Raw genomic sequence first — 21,792 nt, 5'->3', positions numbered from 1 at the left:
AAGCGGAGAAATCTTTCGTAGAGATAAGGTGGTCATCCGGATGCTCGCAGAGGGGAAAAAGGGGAGTACAACAAGAGAAAAGAAGAAAGGAAAACGGTAGAGGCCTCTGCTCGCGTACGACCGTATTGGATATACACGAGACCTCTGATAAAAAGATGTTTAATCCTACCTTCTTCTATGCCTAATTAAGGATATTGTAATTGTAGTATCGTTCGAACTTTCTTCTATCTCTTCATCCTTGGTAAAATTGCAAAGTATTCAAGTTTTCAGCTCCCTAAATTCTCAAATGTATAAATGTTTAAATCTTCAAACGCCTAAGTTTGAGAACATTTTCCAATCTTTTTATCCATAATATATATAGAAATTCCATCGTGACCGCGGTATTACCGTGCAATTTAAAAGGACAACGTAGTCAATGACCCCACTCGCAGATACGTCCAGAGTTACCACTTTATCCGAGAGAAAATGTGTCAGCGGTGGCGATGGAACACGATTCAGAGACAGTCGTCCTCTGATACTCGATATCGTCCTCCTCCGGGCACAAAAGGACCTCCAACCCGGTTATATTTCTTTTTCCTTTTACCTCGTCCCTTTTCTACTTGGCTGCACTGACACCGTTTTCAGTCCCGATGTTCTTCTCGCGAGCTTCTCGCGTGTCCTCCAATCTCGACGGAAATGGCCGTAATAGCTGCGCTGTCTGTCGTTTTATCGGGCGTTCTCATTAATCGAGGAAACGAAAAAAGACGCCGGCGAAAGAGGATGAGGATGAACAACAGAGAGCTAGGAAATAGGTCACTTTCTGATAAAGTGAACACGGCAGTCGAAAGAAAGTCCAGCGATGATGATGGCCGTACGCGATTGTGTGCGAGCAACACGTTCGGAACAGAGAACGAGAGGGTGCAGAGGCGACAATGAGCCCAGTTGACCACCATCGATCGATGGTCCACCCCGAGAGCCGCCGATTACCACCGAGAATTTCTAATTAACCATTCGGCTCCTTACCCTGGCCACGCGAGGTTACCCATGAAAGCACCGTTTTGCTTTCATCGTTAATTTTCAGCTTCCTGTTGGAACAACCCTTTTACCATTTCTCTCTTTTGTCTTATTCACTGTTAACGCTTGGTCAATATTTAGGTTAGATCGTTTAACTCTTTTGGTCCAGAAGGCTGGTCGTTTCATACTCTTATTTGGAGAATCTTTCAGAGTTTGTCGAATAAGAAATCTCGTTTACGTAAACGAGGAGTACATGTGTTATCGAGTACATATTTCTAAATCCATACGTTCATGGATACTTAGATGATCAGGATTAATTTCTTAGATTTTTAGAACCATAGATAGCTACATTCTTGGATGTTAAGCATTAAATCTAAGACTTGTAGTACCTAGTACCTAAGTATGTTATAGCGATCTTAAGTATGTTACATCTTACACCAAAGTATCTAGACCATAAGTATCAAAGTTCTATTCAAACTTCGTAAGGAAAATAAAAGTTCCTTAAAAGAAAGCTTGCCCCAATAAAATATGACGGACAAATATATCCTATCCACCATAACTTTTTTCCTGTTTCAAACTCGACTCCTTTCAATAACTTGCATACATTGAACAGCAGTATTTCGCTAGTTTTTCAATTTTTCCAGTCATAAATTGTCATCGCAGTGGCACGGAGGAAACACTTCCAAGCCAAAACGATCGTTTCAAGAAGTTGGCCGCGAAACATCGAAGAAATTTGCGGCAAGCGTTCGACCACTGGGAACGGTTAATTCCGTAAAACTGATAACGCGTATCTGATCCCCAAGTCGGTGCACGTACGCCCGATGATACCACTAGCTTGCGTCTGCTACGTGGAACAACGTTGCCGAGTAGCTGGCGAGTAGTTGGAAGTTTGGGAACTGGTGTACGGAGAGTCGTATCTACCTGTGACCCGATCCATGGCGCTGCACTTCTATTAACGTTACCGCCACCGCGTCCGGACAAGCCTCGTACTAATTAATCGTACGTCTTGCTCGGGAGCTGACGTGCTAGAGTTCAAGGGGAATCCCAGACGTCCGAGGAATTACGACTCGAGGACGCGATCCCGGATTTCGAAAGGCGTCCGACTCTCCGGTGGCCCTGTCTTTGATTCTAACTCGATTACTTAATACCCGCTTGGCGATTAATCGCGTGAACATCGGACAAACGTTTAATGTATTCACCGTCAAATCTCCGTTAGCTAGATTTTTTCAATTTTGAAAGGATATGTCTTTAATTACCTTCTGTATGACATATTTCGCCATTACAGATTCACTGTATAACTGTACTTTTACATTAAATGGTAGTTTAATATGAATTTTGGTATGATATAAGTGGATCGTAGGTTATTTCATCATTTAAGAGGGCTGTAATTTTCTGACGGTCACACGAGAGGGTGGTTGATAATAGACATCCAGATTAAAGTCATTAAAGGTGGTATTCTAAGCATATTCTAATAGACAAATTCCATGTTAGAAATTCATTTGAAGAAAAATTATAATACTGTACATTTTTAATAAGGGGTAGAAATGATACAAAAATTATGAGTGAAAAAGATAAGAAATGTTTTTTACAATTTTAGAAATATTGAAATAACAGTAAATTTAATTCATGTTCAATGAAATGCAAAAATTGTATAAAATATTATTTATGTAATTCGCAATAGAATGCAACGAAGGGTTCATTTAACCAAATACGATCAACGCTTTATACGAAAAGAATTCTCATATTTTCAACGAAATGTGGATAATAAATTAATGCACTATTGTTTCCATGAAAAATCGATATATATTTTTTTTGGCAAATAACTGAAGAATAAAGTGGATAGAGGAACAAAAATTGGAAGGAGTTCTCTCATTTTCGCGTCACGATTATTCCAGGGAAAAGGATTTAATTTTCCAACTTCCCTCTCATCGACCGGTAGGTACACGGATTACCAGTTTGCATATCGATGCAGTTTTAATTAACGAAGGAATATCGCTAATCTAGGTTCCCGATGAAAAAACGTGAAACAAGGAAAAAAAGCGAAGGCAAGCCGTACAAGTTGGCTGATAAAGGGGCGCGCAGGAAGCGCGTCGCGTTAAATTCATCGTTATCGAGGCAACCCCTTATATTCTTTCGTCTTCTTACAATGTCGTCGTGATCTTCTCCCCGGTATTCTATTCGGTTCTATCGATCAGGCTACTCCGCAGCCTGGCTCCCATGCAAACACACACGACACGGGGGCGAATGCGGTGAAACTGCTGGTATCTGCGATCGTTGCAGGCAGTAACAACGGCAGTTAATGTCCGAGGGCCCGTGCCTGGGTACTTCGTAACCCAATGAACAGATACAATCGGAACATAGATTAACTGCAATATAGACCTCGCGGCTCTGACTCCATGGCCTAGAGAGGACAGAGAGAGAAAGAGAGAAGTGGAGAAGGGTTCCCAACAGCTTTGGAGTCGTAGTCGAGGACGATCGCCTTATAATTGTCGGGCAAACTGCGATCGTTTCGTGATCTCTTGATTGTTTTATTTTCACCGACTTCTACCTGGTGTCCGGATATCTTTACACAAGTTTAGCAACTTGGTAATTCCCGGATTTGGAGGATCAAGTTTCGGGATTTAGAAATGCAGAAAATCGAGAGGACGAAGATTCAGGAATTTGGCAATTTCATGATATTGAAATTTAGAGATTTGTACACTGTTGGAAGTAGAGTGTTGGAAAGAGGGTGGAAAATTTGAAGATTTAGAAATGTGGATTACGAATCTGAGGAAAATTGAGGATTTGAAAGCTTGGGGATTTGAAGATACAAAAATTTAAGGCAACTTGAAAACTTAAAAATTTGTGTTCTTAAAAATCTTCAGATTTAAAAATTTTAGAACTTCATCTCCGACACATATAAAGTCCCTTGTAAAAAAAAATTCTCTGTCACTCTGTTCTATTCCAAAGAAAAGATACGAATTCAATTTTCAGCTCTCCTCCATTTCAGTCGAATTTTCTCCCAAGTTTCAAGAACGTGTCCGAAAATACAATCTTAAATACAATCTTTAAAGAATCTGGCAACGAGCCACCGGGGTTCTCGCTTCAAGATCGTTTACTTCATTTTCGTAGCAATAATCGCGTTTATCTCTCGCTTACCAGCATCGAGAAGAAGGGCTAACCTGACCCAGGCGAGCAACGGCATTCTTGGATACCGGGTGGCGCCTATTCATCTCGTCGGACGAGTTATTATCCCGAGCCGAAATGCCGGACTGGCTTTCCGGTACACTGTGACGATGTTTAACTTGTAGTCTCGTCATGGTCTCCATAAACGCAAACGCGTAATACCTGTGCACAACAACTGGAAGTCCTGGTGACGGAGAATAATCGTTTGCAGCGAATATCCGGTATCCGAAGAATGTGGGAGTCGGCAGTGCGAGGCTCGCCTAATCGGCCAGACGTATATGTTAAGGGACGAGCATTTTTCATACTTATCGAAGCCAGATCGCAAGTCATTGGATCGCAGTCATTTAAACCGAGTCGTTTCAAGTTTAGAGAATTATGCGGGTTGTAAGCTTTGAATAACTTTAGAAAATTAAACTGGTAATCGGTGAACAGTTGATGGTGAATTAAGATGTAGGAATATTTTAGTGGATTAATTAATTGAAATATTCTTGGACAACTCGTTTCGAAGGATTAAATGTGGCATAACCTTTATGTTTTACATGTTTGAAATAAAATTTATATAATTTAGCAACAAAAGCTAGGCTAAGATTCAGAGTAGATCTGTTCGATATGAAAGGAGAATCGTGTTGGAAAAATGTGGTTAATTGGTAAAGTATGATGAATTAACGGGGATACAGCGCGAAAGTTCGAAAGTATTTTCACTGGCGACAAGAGCCGAAAACGGCGAAGCAAGGACATGCAGGTGGCAGGTGGTCGGCGGTGTTCCAGACAGGTTCGGGTCTCTGATCCTTTGGTAAGGACGCGGCGTGGCGAATCAAGCGGAATATGCTCAATCCCGGTCCGCTCCCACCATAAGAATCGACGACTTCTCCTTCTGTGTCTTCCATATATTATCGATTTCTTGCAAATCACGGTACGAATTCGATCGTAAATCACGCGCGAATCTCTCCTTTCTCTCCGTCTCTCTTTTTTTATCACATTCGCTCGCCGGCTTCTTATCGGGGATATTCATAAATTAAGATCGACCGATTAAAGCTCCGGCGGATTAAATTTAAGTCGGACGATTCGAAGAAGCGGACAAAAAACGAAACGAACACGAAAATACGCTGGTCCTCCTCCCACTTTTATTTTCGCCGCGCAATTCGATTATAATTTACGCGATTGCGATCGTTAAGGGCGGTGTGTATTCGAGGCAACGATTCCCGATAATTAATTGTGCGAAAGCGCTACGTTGATCGCGAGGCGGTTCATCGAATCGATGCAGACGAGATTAGTAGACGTCGCGATAAAACAAGGACACTCCCTCTTCGCAGACCTCTATAACTTTCTTTCGTCCCGTCTACGTGTTTGCGTGAACGCGCGAAAATCGCGTTAAGTCGCGATTCAGGCCTGTCATTTATGTAAATGAAACATTAACAACGTCTACCAAGTTTTATAGTCCCGAGTTAACTGTTCGCCCCTCAGGTACACCGTGTCGTCCCACCCCCGTTCCACCCAGCAGGAAGAACGAAGAAAAAGAGGAGTATGAAGACAGCTCGACCAAAAGTTTCCTCGCGATGAGCACAGTTTAAGAAATGACCGCGCTTTAAAGCTTGCTCTTATGATCCACCCTTCTACCATCCCCCAAGATGAACCTTCACCTAACCTCTTCTACGCTACCTCCTCTGGAGTTTAGGTCTTTCTTCAGCTTCTATCTACGTTGTTATACGAGAAAGAGCCACTCAATTTTAGTCGAGCATTTAACACAGCGAATAACCTCGTCCTCTAGAGGAAACACTATTCTCCTCCTTTTGCCTTCGAGCCTGTTGGTCCTCCTGGACTTCAAGCTTGTACTCTCGAGTATTACACCAGCCAAGCTTTCCTTAGTCGCTCGCGATCTTCAATTTCTGCTATCTGCTTTCGCGGTCGACAGACCCGGCGCTGAATCTTCTTGTTTTCGTCGGAGCATCCACGCGAAAAGGGATTAAATTTAGGTGCAGTTTCTTGGGAACTGTTTTGAATGCGGAATCAGTGGATTTGTTCAACACTGGCGACTTCGATCGTTTATTGCATACTCAGGACCTTTTCTTTACTAAAGCATTATGGTCGAAAAGGAAGCTTTTTACTGTGTGTTTTCAATTTTAAAAAAGTTTGTTGTGAATGGTAGATTTTCTACGAAAAACAACATGGATTTCTTTGCTTTTGATTTTGAAGAAACTTAATCCTAGGTTTGCTAAAAAAAATCTAATGTAGATCTAAAGTGATGTGGACATTAGGTTATTTTAAAGAACCTAACGATTCTAGGTTTTCACAAAACATCTAACACTCAGATTTTTCTAAGGAGCCTACTCTAAATTTGCCCAAAGCATTTAATGTAGGTTTTAGACTTATCTAAAAAAATTGATAGAGATTTTCCTAAAGTATCTACCTAAAAATTCTGAGTTATCTCGAGAGCTAAAGTTGTATCCAAGAATTCCAGATAGGAGAGAAAATTTTTTCACTCAATTGTTAAGAAATCGAACGAATTCTCTACTTCGTTGAACGACCAAAGATTTCGTGACGAACGGGTCCGCTAATTGGACGGACGGGTGATTAACGAGCGCCACTGGCAGCGGCGATCGATACGTCCCTAATAATTTAATAACCACGGTTAATTTAATTTCCAAACATTGAACGGGGAACACGTAACCCCTGTGCCAGCACATCGATCGTGAAATATGGAATTATTTCGGGAATCAGCCTCGAATCGAAATGAACACGGGAAAAAATAATAAGTCAACCAATGAACACGGGGATTTTGTCGGATAATAAAAATAAAGCATCGTACGACTTTGTTTTGGAGGATTGATAATCGATAGAGTGTTTAATATTTCGTCTGATCTTTTGAATTTAATTTGGTCTTTGTACAAATGTACCGTAACAATGAAACACATTTCAATAACAGGATTTCTCTGTAGAATGAATTGAAATTAAAAAATTGAACCGATTTGGTGAATTTCTCTGAATGTAGTTCATGTGGAATTATATGCATCAGAGTACAGTCTGTAGGGGATGGGAGTGAGAGCAGTCTCGGTGTGTTTAGTCGGTAAATCAATAAATAGAATTTACATGAATGTTCGCTTTGATATCCAACATTAACGAAATAGCTTTCAGAGAGAAGTTAGTCAAACATGAAACAAATTATGTTACATTCGATTCCAACGTTTCGAGGCTCACCGTTTTTCCCCTTTTAATATCACTCAATTATGCAAACTGGCAAAAAGAAATTATACAGTTTGTCTCTCGGATTATATCATTATAGACTTTGTCAAATTGAATGCAAAATTGAATCTACTCATATAAATACAATTTTCGCATTCGAAATCTCGATAATTTCCTGCGCTTGGAGCTGTAATGGAAATTTAGAAATTTGACAATTCAAGGAACCGAGTAAGGTGCAGACTAAAAATTCGAAGGCATTTGGAAATTTAAAGAATCCCTATTCAGAGCAAGCTTACAGAGGTCAGCAAACATTCTGAGCCGTGAATTTATCTAGCAGGAAAGTATCTAGTGTAGTCGAATTCTGAGCTAATTCAGTCAGATTGGAATCGATCGAAAATGTATTTAAATTTCATCCCCAATTCTTTCCATGATCGATCAGATTATTGAGAGATACGCGAAAGAGAAGATACTTTTGTTTAAAGGGGAAACAGATTCCGGAGACGGCCCGAAGGAACGCGAGAGAAACAGAGCGGAAAACGTTTATGCATATCTCCGTAGTCGATTATCGTCCTCGGGATCGCGCTTAGGAAGCATCGTTGCACCTTCCGCTGAAGCGGGCAAGCATAGATAGAGGAGCGCGTAGATATTAAGGGGCGTCCATTCACTTAGTGGCCCGTTTTGGAGCGAGTGCTGCTTTAGCTTGCAAATATCGCTTGCCCCCGATGCGCGTGCGAGCCCGGCGATAAAAGAAACGAAACGACGCTTTGTTTATGGAGTCGAGCGTCGGAAGGCGGAGGGTTGGAACACCGTGCGACTATTTACGGGCGAATTATATTCCAAATCGGCGCGACCAACGGTGACTATTACAAATATCGCGACACGTTCTTGCGTGTACTCCCGCGGCAATATATAACGAACCATGCATCTCAAGCTTCCTTCCGCACAACACAATTTCAAGATTCTTTGATTCTCAAATTTTCGGATTTTGGAATTTTTAGGGTTTCAAGTTTTTAAATTATCAAATTTTGAAATTGTAAAATTTTGAAATTGTCAAATTGTAAAATTGCCAAATTGTCAAAATGGCAAAATGTTACATTTTCAAATTTCTAAGCTGAATGTGGTTACGACTATATGGATCCTTGCAACAATTTTATTTCAGGTCGTTGTTTTCCAGGCAGTTTTACCGATTTGCCCTTAAAATCTGGTTCACGGATACGAAGTTATAGTTCAATCCGCGTTGATGATAAACTCGCTGAAATCGTGGAAGTTGAGAGTCGTTAACGCAGTAATATAGCTTTCCAGAAGAAAGCTGGTATAGTAGTAGCTTTTTTAGACGATCTTAACGTGTAATACCGGTCGTAATTGCTTCAGTGCTCTTCGCGTGTTGGTAAAAGCGAGATTACGACGTTTTAGTTCAGAATGTGCTCATTAATTTTTAGTATTTTACGGAATTCGTATTCGAGTGCATGTGCGTTCCCGGAAAAAATATAATTCTAGGATATTTATAATTAAAGTTTTGTAAACCTTAACATTTTCCTTTACAGCGATAAATTTAACAATTTTAATATGTGACACATAAGATAGTGTGCTGTTTGTAATTTAAAAGCAAGGCTCTTATATTAAATCGACAATTAATTCCCTAAGTTTTTTCAAGTTTTCTATGTAAACAACTTTCAACAGAATTTATGAATAATATTTTTTGAGGTTACTGTTAGAATTTAATAATTTGTTTTTTACTAATTTAATTGTTCGTACGAAATTCAGACTTGACAAGTCAAAAACGATCGACGAGAAGAAGCTCAGTCTCGCGCTGTTTCGTGCAATTAATATTCCAGTAGAGTTCGCGAACGAGGAGGTTCCGGTTGCCGCAGGTGCACTATGAAAATCGTAAATTTTCACCTCCAGGCATAATGGAATCGAGCAGGCTTCGTTAATAACATCTGCCGCTTAGGAAGACACCGATTGTACCCTTCGGCAAATTACCTAAGAGAATGAACAAACGAACCGTACAACGTTGTATACACGGCGAAGAAATTTCATTCGTCCCTTGAAAATATCCTGTATACAGATTCTATGTACTCTTTAGAGATCCGTGAAATCCATATCGCGAATTGCTGCACAATCAAGACCATCGACGTTGTTTAATGCTTCGGGGTGTAGTTGTAGAATTACAAGTTTTTTATTTCTTGGAAATTTGTATACTTTTAAATTTTCAAATGTTTTCATTTCTAAATTTGCATAGCAATATCTCATCCTCAAAATTTCGCTTCAAAATCAAAAGCATAATTCACAAATAGCACAAACAAAGAACGCAGAGAATTCACGATAAAACTGAATAACAGTATAAAATGTACGACTATTTCTTTTCTATATCCGTATCTTCTTCTGTACACCGCTTTTTCTGCGTCTGTTCCTAATTTTCTCGCCATCCAGTTCTGTTACAAAGAAAGAAGCATCAGGCAACAGAGTTAAATAAAATTTATCTCGAGCGTCGCAGCATCCGTGGAATTCCGGCGGCCAGACGCAGAAGGTACATCCGGGATCGTAGCGATATGGCGGAAAAAGAAGGAAAAAGTACGAGGGGCTACCTCCTGGTCAAAACGTCGCAATGCGCGCAAATTACTGGTCGTTTCGTTCTAAGTTCCGTTAACCCATTTACGAGAGTGTCTTCGGTTTGGTTTATTAACGAGAAACATGGATGGATTTGGCATATAACACCACTTTCCATCCATTTCGTTCTAATCCGCCATTTCGTAGTTCGGAGGATTTACAAGTTTAATAAGCATCAATGTTTTATTACTTGCTTTCGTATTTATTTTCCAGAGACAGATGTTCTATAACCTTAAACTCGTCGCTTTTACGAGCAATTGTATCCTGCTAAGTGCCTTTAATAATAAATCGATTATGGCGCCATGCAACCCGGTAACAAAACGATTGATTTTTCTCGTTCAATTTATTTTTCGTACGATTTAAATGAATATAAGATGGAAGATAAATCGAGGGCACAATGCGAGTTCGAAGGAAAATAAATTATTTGTATCGACCTGTGGACGTATCATTTGTCTCGTAGCGACGTCTGTTCATCAAAAACATCGATCAACGAAATCGTAGACGCAAACAGGACACGCAGAGAAACAATCGACGCACGCGTTCCGAACGCGCGACGAATTTCAAATATTTGCTTACACGCGTGCGGAACGACTCGGCACGCGTCGAAATACCGTGCAATTTATTTCCACCCCCGATTGCACTCACGACTCTACCCCCAAACCCTCTGTAACGACTAACCGCCGACGTTGGCCGACGTCGCGACCTTTTGCACCGTACAGTTTGCAGAAATAATGCAATTTTCGTGTTCACCGCTAATTTACGGACGGCATGCCGCGTTACGCTGCCCCGCTGGATTTGATCTTAGCCCCCGTAGTTTCCCGTGGAATTGTTCGCATTGTTTGTTTCCTGGGGCTTCGGGGAATTATTTTATTCTATCTTTGTTTTTTTACTCTCGTTATGTTTGTTTTCGGAAAAAGCTCGCCAGCTGAAAACTTTTCGGGACGTTTGCTCGGTGAAAAGTTCAAGTGAAAAATAATACATTTAGACGCATAAATATTCTCACGGATGAAAACGATTTTTCGAAACACATTTGTCTTCGCTGTCTGATGTTACTAACCCTGTTATTGACATTACTGTATTTAATAATTTTTATGATGTTACAGTTAAACATTTTTTTAATAAAAATAAGACAGAATGTTCCAACTTTAACTTTTAAAAAATACACGATTATCATTTGATGCTAATTTATCAGCTAATTTTTAAATTTGAACAAAATCAATTAGACCTAAGTGTTAACGCGGTAGAAGCTTCGACAAGAACATCATTACACAGAATTATAAATATTATAGAATTTTTTAAGACAGTGGGAAGCAATAAAAGTTTACCAACAAAAAGTTTGTAGAAAATGATCGATACACAGCGTGACAAAGCAAAATCTTGTCGATATTCCACAAACATTCTCAATTGATGGTCGCGAAACTTGTTTGATACGGTTGAACATCGTCGCAACAAAATTGCCCGGGGGTCTTTATTGCGAGCGTACACAGGTTCCTTAACAAAGGCGCGATGCATCCTTTTATTATCGTCCCCTTTCCCGCAGCCGGTTAACGAGTTTAACTTCTTTTTGGTAACACCTTTTCTCCCGAACAAATTACGCGGCCGTTGAAACGCGACGAAGGAAGAAAAAGGTTAAAAACGCGACGAGGCGTTTCGCGCAGCTCGCGCGCCTCTCGGTGAAAAACTAGTTCCCATATCTCGTTCGTTTTATCGCGATTCTATTTGCTTTTCGAGAGGAGAAAGAGGCCAGGGCCCCCGTTGGTACTTGCCGAACTAATTCGCGACGCACAGCCGCCACACACGCCCGTAAACGTGGCCCTTAATTACACGTTCGTATAATCCTATCGATCGGCAATTTACAGCTCGGCGTCACCGTAAATGGGAGGTTTAAGAGCTTGGCCGTTAAGTTTCTCGCTTGGCTCCGCTTGGCGAGCGACCGCTTTCGTTCCTCGTGTTTATACCGCGCGTGAGAAACGAGCCAATAAAAATCCTGCTGAATGTCAGACGAATATGGTAGCCGAATGATAATGACGTTGCTAATTAATACCGGATAAACGGAGTCGCGCTCTACACCGGCCGCCGTTAACGATAATAACATCGTGAATCACGCTCAGCGTTTAATAAAGGTATTAACAACGATACGGGTCCATCGTGACCCATGCATCGCATTTCGAACTCTTGCAGCTCTCGAACACAATTAGAATTTTTCGATTGAACCAGGTTTTCATAGAGAATACAGCATTACGGGGGAAGGACACTTAAGAAATTATGGAGTAATCTTTTATACAGAAAATGAGCTATAACTATTTGAATATTGGAAATGTAAACAAATTTCTGAAATCAGTAAATGATCAGCTTCTCAATTTTCTCGTCTCGCATGAATGTAAATTTTGAACGGGGTAGGTTCACCCTGGGAATGTAGTAAAGCGTCCGAGGAGACTGAAATTGGTAGCGTCACAGAGAACGCACTTGAAAATCATGGAACGAAATACAGGGCGTCGCGACGTCTGTGTCGTCCGAGACGGTTGGATGGTCGTTTAACTCCGTAAATTTCTCACGAAAAGACCGAGGAAACCGTCCTCGGAGTGGTCGTGTCTCTTCCGCGGATACGAGTCCCGCGTGGTCCTATCTTCCTCTTTTTCTTCCGCCCGGCCATCATTTTCTTCTCTTCATCCACGGCTACACGCTGATCTCTCCCAGCTCGACGTTTTCTCTCCATATCCTAGCGTGTTCGCTAAACTCTACGCTCCGGGTCCATTCATTCATCCGCAAAACCCTCGGCTCGCGCCATCCTGCTTTATTCCCCTAATGTTACCTCCGTTTCCCATCTTCCTTACTTTCTTTTCGCCTTTCCTTTATTTTTACCCCCTTTCCATCAAGCACACGAATAATTACGTTTCCCCCTTGGAAGCTGTCCATTCATTCTCGCATCTTTTCTTTGCTTACTTACTCCCTCCCTTCTTTTTTTTATCGCTGCTCCCTCATTTCGCCGTTTTCTCTTATTTACGTGTCTCTCCGCCATTTGTTCGAACGTTGTTTGTATACAGCGTCCAGCCGACGATTCGAGACCGGCTAAAAAGAGCCCGGGAATTGTGTTAAAGCAGAAGAAGCAACCGGCTGCCGGCAACCCCTCGGGTAAGGGTGGATTTTCAGCGCACACGCGGCTTCCTCGCGAGACTGTGTGCGAACGGAGGTTGTGTACACACCGGACCACTCGGGGTTGTAGGTTTTCGTGCTTTATCGGCCACTTAAGGCGCGAGCTTTAAGCCGGCGTCGCGTTCGCGCGAGAGAAACGGGGCCGCGATCGTCGCGACGCAGCGGAAATATTAGTTTTCCAACGGCGGAAAAACCTCGGAGGATATTACTGCGGCACCAGCGACACGGAGAAATTAGTCCGTACGTGCCGTGAAATAATCGCGACCGGATAAATTACTCGGAAATTATTCGATTGGGTCGTTTAGTGCACGCTATGCGTTGATGATTTACTGACCCGTTATTCAAGCCGCTGCTATTTAACGCGAACACGGTCATTTTTCTTGTAACCTTGTAATATACTTTGTTGGTTCATGGTCGCATTCGGAGAAAGATTATTTTCTTACGTGTTCCACTGTGGTTTGTTAACACGTTGACTGGCAATTGGAGCTATCTTGTGGCTCTGTGTAATTGAATGTGAAGGCGAAATTAAACTTTGCATATATCATCTACATAACTTGATAATTCTTTTAGTATGACAAACTATAACAGTCAGATAAACCATTGAAGAATTCGTTATGGTTGACATACGTGCATGTACTAAAAGTATTACATAAATTCAGGTATCAAGAAAAGTGTCCTTATAATGAAACGAGTGAATGTCATAAAGAAAGCTTTTTCAGTATAATATATTACTATGACTTCAAAAAATTGGAAAGGTGCATGTACAAACACGAGTTAACTCATGACCAGTCATTAATGTGCAAACATTCTATTAACAAGGAGTTAAGTTTCCAAACTGTATAAACATAGTGATTCTACATATTCCACAAAAGATCAACTTGTTTAATGTCTTTAAAGTCCATCTGCAGAATAATTACACGATGTGAGCGCGAAGCATTAATCATTCGTGAAAGGTCAGCAATTCTGTAAATTTGTCGGTTACATATCATCGAACTAATGAATTAAATAACTTCTTAGGCACGTGTACGGACCGCTGCAATATGCAATTACGGCCACGATGTTGCTCTCGTTGCACCGACTAAACGCGCGCCGCGTAATTAATTTTCCCAGCAATCTGGCACCGCGTCCACTATTATGCCGCTACTATTTCCCAGGCTATCGTCGAGCATTATAGTGGTAACTATGGTCTCACCCCGGGCGGTAGCGAGGGCTCCGCGCCGGTTTATACGAAACGCGCTGCTAAATTTGTCGAGACTGTAACACGGAGAAACGGGGCTGTAATGAACCGTAACCGTCGCGATAATGCTGGACAATAAGCGGCCGGTTCACGGTCGATCCGTAATTACCGATGTTACGAGCTAATCGTGCTCGATCAAAGCGGAGATGAGATTTATTCCGTTGCCACGCTAATGAGCCTGTTTACGAGTAATTTTCAATTTCTTCTCGCTCACCCCACAATAGCTTCCTCGCGTCGAACAACGACAATTAAGATTACCTCTTTTGATTGAAAACGTCGATACTTTTATTTCGAACTTTCTTACCTCCGTTTTATTTTGTAATGTACCTTAATCCATGAACATTCTCCATTTGGTTCATTTCAATAATCTTGTTCACTTTGTCTATTTTATATTATTTTGGATAATTTTAGAATGAGTTTCGAGTAGGAGATACTTTCTGTCATACCTCGTATATATTCATTGTAAATTCAAGTTTCTTTTAACATAAAACTTGTGAATATAGTTGTTCCTTAATAAGTTTCAATTGCAACATGTACTTTAAATCCACCTGTGTTAAAATAATGTATATAGTGAGTATCAGAAAGTATCGATTGAAGAGTTCAGGGCTGGAAAGTTTGAAAAGTATCAAGTTACAGTTCAAGTACCAAAAAGAGGCTTGAAGGATTTAGTTCTCTCTACCAACACAAGTAACAAACTATGATGTTCCATCTAGTTCGTTCGCATTCGTGTATTCCATTCTCCGGTTGGTTACCATAGATCTGATTTATAGCACGCTCGCAGAAACAAACGTATCGCGATGAATGATCCATGATTCGAGTAGGAAAAAAAAGGCTCCTGATTAATGGTGTCGTTTGGTCGGCTTATCAACGCGGTGTATTAATGTTTGTCATCCCGAGCAACAATTTCGCAACAACGATAAGCCCTCCGAGAACGCAACCGGTACGAGGCATAACAAGGTAAACCGCGACGAGAAACGCGAAACGATCTACGTGACCGTTCCTTCGTCCGGTTCGAGGTTGATGCACGGCGAATGAAGAACCTGATACGTGCATTAGATGGTATAGCTGCTCGATAACACGTAATTTCGTGCTTCTCGTGTACGTGAGAAATAGGGAGGGAGCGGGGACTTACAAATCTAGATGAGCTTGCAACACCGAGTTTCGAAATCTTCTTGGAATTTCAAATCCTATGAGTCCTTAAACTCCTATGAGTCTTTTATTATCGTAAAAGATTATATAATGATTTACCTAGAAATTTACGAAGAAAATGAGTTTAAAAATGTTTGAGATCGATAATTATTGAATTAGAGCCGCGAACAATACGAATCATTTAAAAAGGAATCTAGCAACAGTCGTCGTCGATGGCGTTGTTCCAGCTCGGGTGGCCATATTAAGCAATATATCACGGATTTTATTTTTCACGAGCAACAAACTTGGACGACCGTAAAACAGAAACTAAAAGTATAAATCACGCGAGCCGACCGATATGAAACAACGGGAGAACGAAATTTCCACGGCACGCCGCGACCGCGTAGTTTCGTGTTTTACGTCGCGCGACAAAAAATAAGAATCGTCTCGGTTCTCTTCGAGCCACGGTCCATGGTGCTGGTAAAAATCGAGCTCGACCGTGCGTACAGTAGTTCCAATGTATCTTTGTCACGAAAGATAAGCTTAATGTCGCGAAACGCAAGTTATTCGCTATCGACGTTGAAAAATTAGATTCTGAACAGGTCGCGAGAGAATAAAATGAATTTGTTAATTAAAATTGTTATCGAATGAATGGATACCATGGTATACGCGAATTGGCGTATCTAAATCGTTTCCGGTGTTCGTGCAGCAACTATTACGTTACCTTGCCACGTGTTCCTGTGATCTGCATGTTTCTCGAATCGGTTGTAGATAAAGTGTAGCTTACCTGCAAAGAGAAAAATGATGTCGGTTAATAGAATTTTCGAAATAGATCTCGTAATCGAGGGGTGCTTTATCAAAGTCTTGAGTAATCGCTTCGCGAAAAGTCACGATAAAAGTAGCGGTTGAAATTTTATAAGAAAGGCAAGAAATATTGCGCGCCATGAACGCAACAAATCTCGGCAACGTAACTCGATCAATTATACGGTAGCCGAGTAAAAGTTAAACAACCACAGATGCATGTACCCAGCAGCAAAAGCCCCGGTCAGAAATAAAATGTATAAACGACGGAATATAAATAACTGGGAAAACTAGCTCCACTTTTCATCGCTCTCGGGTCCCGAGTCCTCTTCAAACACGCAACCAAAGCCGACAAACCGTGCACGACGTTCAAATAAACAAGTCCCGTATTGAACGTCCATATCAAAGAAAACAAATTTCCGCGGCGTGTTGCGTTGTGTTTCGGGTGTCGCATCTGGGAAAAGAACCTCGTAAAAATCGGATGCGTTTGCACGAGACAAATGTATTTTACTCAACCATCAAAATATTTAGACAACACGCGAAACACTTTCGTTCGATTCATTACATTAAACCCACCTGGACTCTATTTCCACGGTTTTCGTTACAACCTCTTACGTCTACAACTTATCAGATTCTCCATTAAGTATACGGATACATTTTCCCCGGCTCGATGACTATACCCCAAGTAATATCCTAAATGGTCCTCAGAGCAAGGCAGCTGAAACTTTACACAAATTAGCTCCTCGAAACTATCAATAATTGAAGGGTACCCGAGTACTTCGTACCGGGCGGTATAAGTCCTCTCGTCGTTCGTATTATCGTCCTTTACGGTAACGTTAATAAGAGGTTTTAGGCTTTCAACTATCTCCGCGACCTTCGCTAATCCTCTCCATCCATACAAGCGCACGTCTGTTTAAAAGGGAACTCTTAAGGAAGTTTGTTATTTTTGTCTAAACCACATGAACGTAATTTTGAAATTCTTCGAAAGGTCTTCTCTAAACTTCAGAATGACGTTCAGTTTACATTTTCTAGGCCCATCGTTCTGTCCTTTATCACCCTTGTATTCTCTATGTCTATGTTCATCCTTCACGTCATTTGTCCTAAAAAGCGAAATCTTCATTTGCCAAAACAACTTCACCAAGCCGAGTCAGAAACACGAGATTTTCTTTCACGCGAAGTTGGGTGTCACGCGTGTCCTTAAACGCACACGCGTGCACGCAAATGAAGCGGGGTCGCCCACGTTCCATGGCAAGGATTCGCTGTATCACGATACGATTTATCGGTCGCATTCTCGTTCGCTCTGCCCTCCTCTTCTTCTTCTTGGTTCCCTCCCCTCGCCGAGCACCTATGGCCAGGCCATCGGTCTTCAATCACGCTCGGATCTTTCGTCTCGATAGCGCGAGCATAAGCGTACGAGACCCACATGTAACTCCTTCCTTTTTCTTTCTCCAATCACGATCTGGCTAATAATAAAACGCGCGATGTTTAAACGTTCTTCTGACTCTATCTGCGAGGATTACGAATAATGGAACGGTGCAAGACTTTACAGGTAATGTTAGAGATGGGACTATTTATCAAAATATCTCTTGACAAAATATGTCAAAGCTACATTACTGCTTGTAATATATGACCGTTCATATTTGCTAACGTTGACATTTACATGTTTATAAAGTTGACATTTATACAAAAATTCCTTTCATAAAATAATAAAGTTTGAACACAATTTTGTAACATCAAAATATTGCCTATATTTATAAAAATCGCCTACTTATAAAATCTATCAAAAATTGTAATGACATTTCTATTCACGACACTAGTTTTCCTGTGTATACCTCTTAAACGAATACAGGTAGTTTTTTTTTAAAAAGGCATTAATGGCCTTGTTTATTTCCACTGTTCAATTGCAAGGTGAGGTAGGTGAGAAAGTTGGGTACAGGCTGGTTTCCGGTATTTCGGATGTTCCGGTGATAAATAGAGTCGGCCGTCCACGGTGAGAACGACTTCTTGTGGTGCGATGTGCTCGCTGTTGTTGCTCGGTTATTTATTAACGGGGGCAATGGGAAGGCTGATTTAAACGCGGCAAAGTAATTAATTACACACGCTGTGTACGGCGCTGGTATGAATTTTAATAAAGATCGCGCGGGAGGACGACGTTTCCTGGGAACGTCGAACTAACGCCCCGTTGGTGAATCGAATTTTGCACGGCTCGTGATAAAAATCTGTCGACGTATGGCGGGGCAATAACAGCCAGCCGGCTAAATGATGATTAACAAGTATCTTTCGCGCGGAAAATACGCGTTAAAACGTGTTGCTTTCGTGAATATACTGTTTGTAAAAAAAACTGATATTTTAGGAGAATTATTTTTTGGGCAGTGAAAATGGAGTGTGGTTTCGACGTGTTTGAAATTTAGTAATTATGGGTGTTTAATGTGGGATATGAAAGTATTTGAGAATTTGAGGGTTTGAGAGTTTGGGGGTTTGAGAATTTGGGGGTTTAAGGATTTGGGAGTTTGAGAATTTGAGAATTTGAGAATTCGGGGATTTTAAAATTTGGGTATTTTAGAATTTGGGGATTTGAGAATTCGAAGATGTGAAAGTTTTGCGATTTGAGAATTCGGGGATTTGAGAATTTGGACGATTTGAGAATTCGAAGATGTGAGAATTTGGCGATTTGAGAATTCGGGGATTTGAGAATTTGGGGATTTGAAAATTCGGGGATTTGAAAATTTGGGTATTTTAGAATTTGGGGATTTGAGAATTCGAAGATGTGAGAGTTTGTCGTTTTGAAAATTTGAACGATTTAAGAATTCGAAGATTTCGGAATTTGGTGATTTGAGAATTCAATAATTTGCCCATTTGGCAATTTGAGATTGTGAAGATTTGAAGATCTACGAACATGAAAGTCCGGAGATTTGATAATACTGAAGCTAGAGAATTTGGCGCTACACATCGACTGCCACAAGTTGATCACCCCAGTCACCAGTGACACTATAACGAACGTCTACTGTACTCGCTAACCACATCAGTTCGTTGGAAATGTATTCCGCGGCGCGAAATGCCTGTTACAATATTCAAATATGTTAAATCAGATCTGAATGGTTCCCAGAGTGTCAGCCAAGATCCTCGAGAACTATGCATTCGCCAGATCTTTCTTCCTCTTGAACCAGCCACCTATGACCGAGCCATCGGTCTTCAATCACGCTCGGATCTTTCGTCTCGATAGCACGAGGCTTACGAGATACGCCAGTGGTTCTCAAACGTCATCAGCGAGATCGACGAAGATCGATAGGCCATAGAATGATTCACGGTCGTGTGTTCTGCCAACGGATATATTTATCCGACAGAAATATTTAAAGAAGATCGTAGGGTCTTGGTGCGGTCTGAACGTTTCCCAGGGAAAATATTTGTTTAAACGCTTCGTCCCCCGGGCAGCACACGGTGGATGCCACGAATTTTCGAGCGTGTATGTTTACGTATCGCGTAAAAGGAAGACCTATGGTTTTTCTTTGGTTTATCTACCCGTTGCGGGTGTCTGTTTATACATTGTCCATTATTGATGCGGTTTGCGGTGTGGCCCGTGGACAAAAGGACTGATCGTTTCATGATTTATTCAGTAGTCGCTTCAAAATTAGATTTGTGCGCCTTAAGTTGAATATTAAACGTTATGACATGGGATTACAACGTGTTCGATTGACATCGGAACCTCGAAACTTATTGCATGGGACACATTAACAATCGAGATTCTTTTATTAGACGCTTGATAGGATGATAAATGTTTTTTGGAAGATCATGACGCTAAATGTTATGGCTTTTGTGATTCATGCGATTCCTTGGGAGGCAGAAGATATATTGTCGTGATATTAGACTTTGTTATAACGTGGTCTCATGACTAGGTCACGATAGTGCAACAAAATGTCTCAAATTTGGTCATCATGAAAATAGTCATATCACTAACGGGATTCAATAAAGCTCATACTGAATATTCCACTTGAAACAAATTAATGTTAGATTCTGATAGTGATGTATTTCAAAGTCAAACAAAAGTCCCATATGAAAAGTGAACTTGACGCGTGTAGCAAAAGTGTTAAGGTGAACTTTCTTGTTTGGTGGACATAACTGTGCTGAGGAGAGGTCACCAAAACCAGGTCACTCGGAAAATATCAGAGTGTCACAACTAGCAAAACTGTCCCGTGAAAACGCACCCTAAGGAGAAAGTTAAAGTCCAGCTGTCAGCCGTTCACCGGTATCAGAGCACAGTACGCATAAGTAACTCGGCACGTCTCTAAAACTCCATTTTACTACTCGCCAATCTCATCAATTACCCACTTTCCATTCGATACAGGAATTATTACGCTCTCTCGCAGTATCGGCAATAAATCAATATGGACAGCCGGTGAAATCGTTTCGGAATCGTAAGATTCCTCTGTATTTGGACGTTCTCACGAGCGATAGAAGGTTCACGACGGAAGGTGTAAGCCGAGCACGCAGCATTCTCAACCGAACGAAAATGAGTTTTCCCCGTGTTATTAATGGGGCCAAGTGGGGGCAAGAAGGCTAAGGTATTTTAGCTGGATGATAAATAGCCACGGTATTCCCAGGTTGATTTTATTTATATCATTTACACCCAGCCCGGCTGTCCGCGCTTTTGATATATACCACCGCCCCGTTTATTTCCTCGGCTACATTAAGTCACGGCCGCCGAACTCTGTATTCTTTTCATTATCTCGTGGCTCGATACCGGGCGACGTGTTCCTTTTTTCTCTGTCGTTTCCCCTCGCCATCGACGCCGGCGAAGAAAAATTGATTGCCTTATAGAATATCGAGGAACACTGGGTTCGCGCGTTGTGTTATAAATAGTGGTGCGAGAGCTCTGTCTCTAATAAGGACGCGGTCTTTTATACTCCATTATAAATAGCGTCGGTGACTTTAGATAATGAGAGAACATCAACGAACCCGCGATCAAGTCGAAGTGACTCATTGAACGAGCGCGTATCGTTGTCTGGCCGGCCATAAATGGACATATTCCGCCAGGCGTTATTAACGATAACCCGGTATCTTTTATATAACCGTAATCGAGCCACGAGGATCAATAGTAGCTCCATCTTCCGCAGGGAACGTGAGAGTAAAGTCCGATCGACACTTTATCAAAGCCATTTCACGAAATCATTGTGCTTCCTGCATCGTACATAGAGGTATCGCGAGGAAACCGGACCGAAATTCATCGGATCACGATCACAAAGTTCGCGATGGAACGTTCTCGCCGGTTGGAAAAACGTCCGGATCGATCCCGGTCAGAATACATCGGCGGAGAGCATCGTGCTCGCGGAAGGTATGCCAAACGAAATCTACGTGCACGAGGAAAGAGAGAGGTTATGGCTACGTGCACCGCCATAGGAGGATCGTGCAGCTTTCGTATTATACCGCGGCGACCGATCGTTTGACCGCAAGATGAAACGGATTATTGCTCGACCACGTTCATGTACCGTGGTCGGGTATGCCTGTCCACCGGCGCCGGGATAGCGACA

At 41.5% G+C, this 21,792-nt stretch overlaps 1 protein-coding gene across 5 annotated transcripts in view; it reads right to left on the bottom strand.

Moving 5' to 3' along the window:
* The window catches only part of LOC100878040 (latrophilin Cirl), an 820,007-nt gene that overhangs the window by 99,895 nt on the left and 698,320 nt on the right, over positions 1-21,792 (bottom strand). For 3 of the 5 annotated variants that reach the window (XM_076535691.1, XM_076535693.1, XM_012292489.2), the window contains one exon: positions 16,191-16,253. The exons of the other annotated variants lie outside the window; for them this stretch is intronic. In XM_076535691.1, the coding sequence (XP_076391806.1) occupies positions 16,191-16,253 (63 nt within the window). The remainder of the gene's footprint in view (positions 1-16,190; positions 16,254-21,792) is intronic. 5 annotated transcript variants of the gene reach the window in all.

The sequence above is a fragment of the Megachile rotundata genome, chromosome 9 (genome assembly GCF_050947335.1).
Source record: "Megachile rotundata isolate GNS110a chromosome 9, iyMegRotu1, whole genome shotgun sequence".
NCBI lineage: Eukaryota > Metazoa > Arthropoda > Insecta > Hymenoptera > Megachilidae > Megachile > Megachile rotundata.
This window is presented reverse-complemented; position numbering and strand designations above follow the sequence as displayed.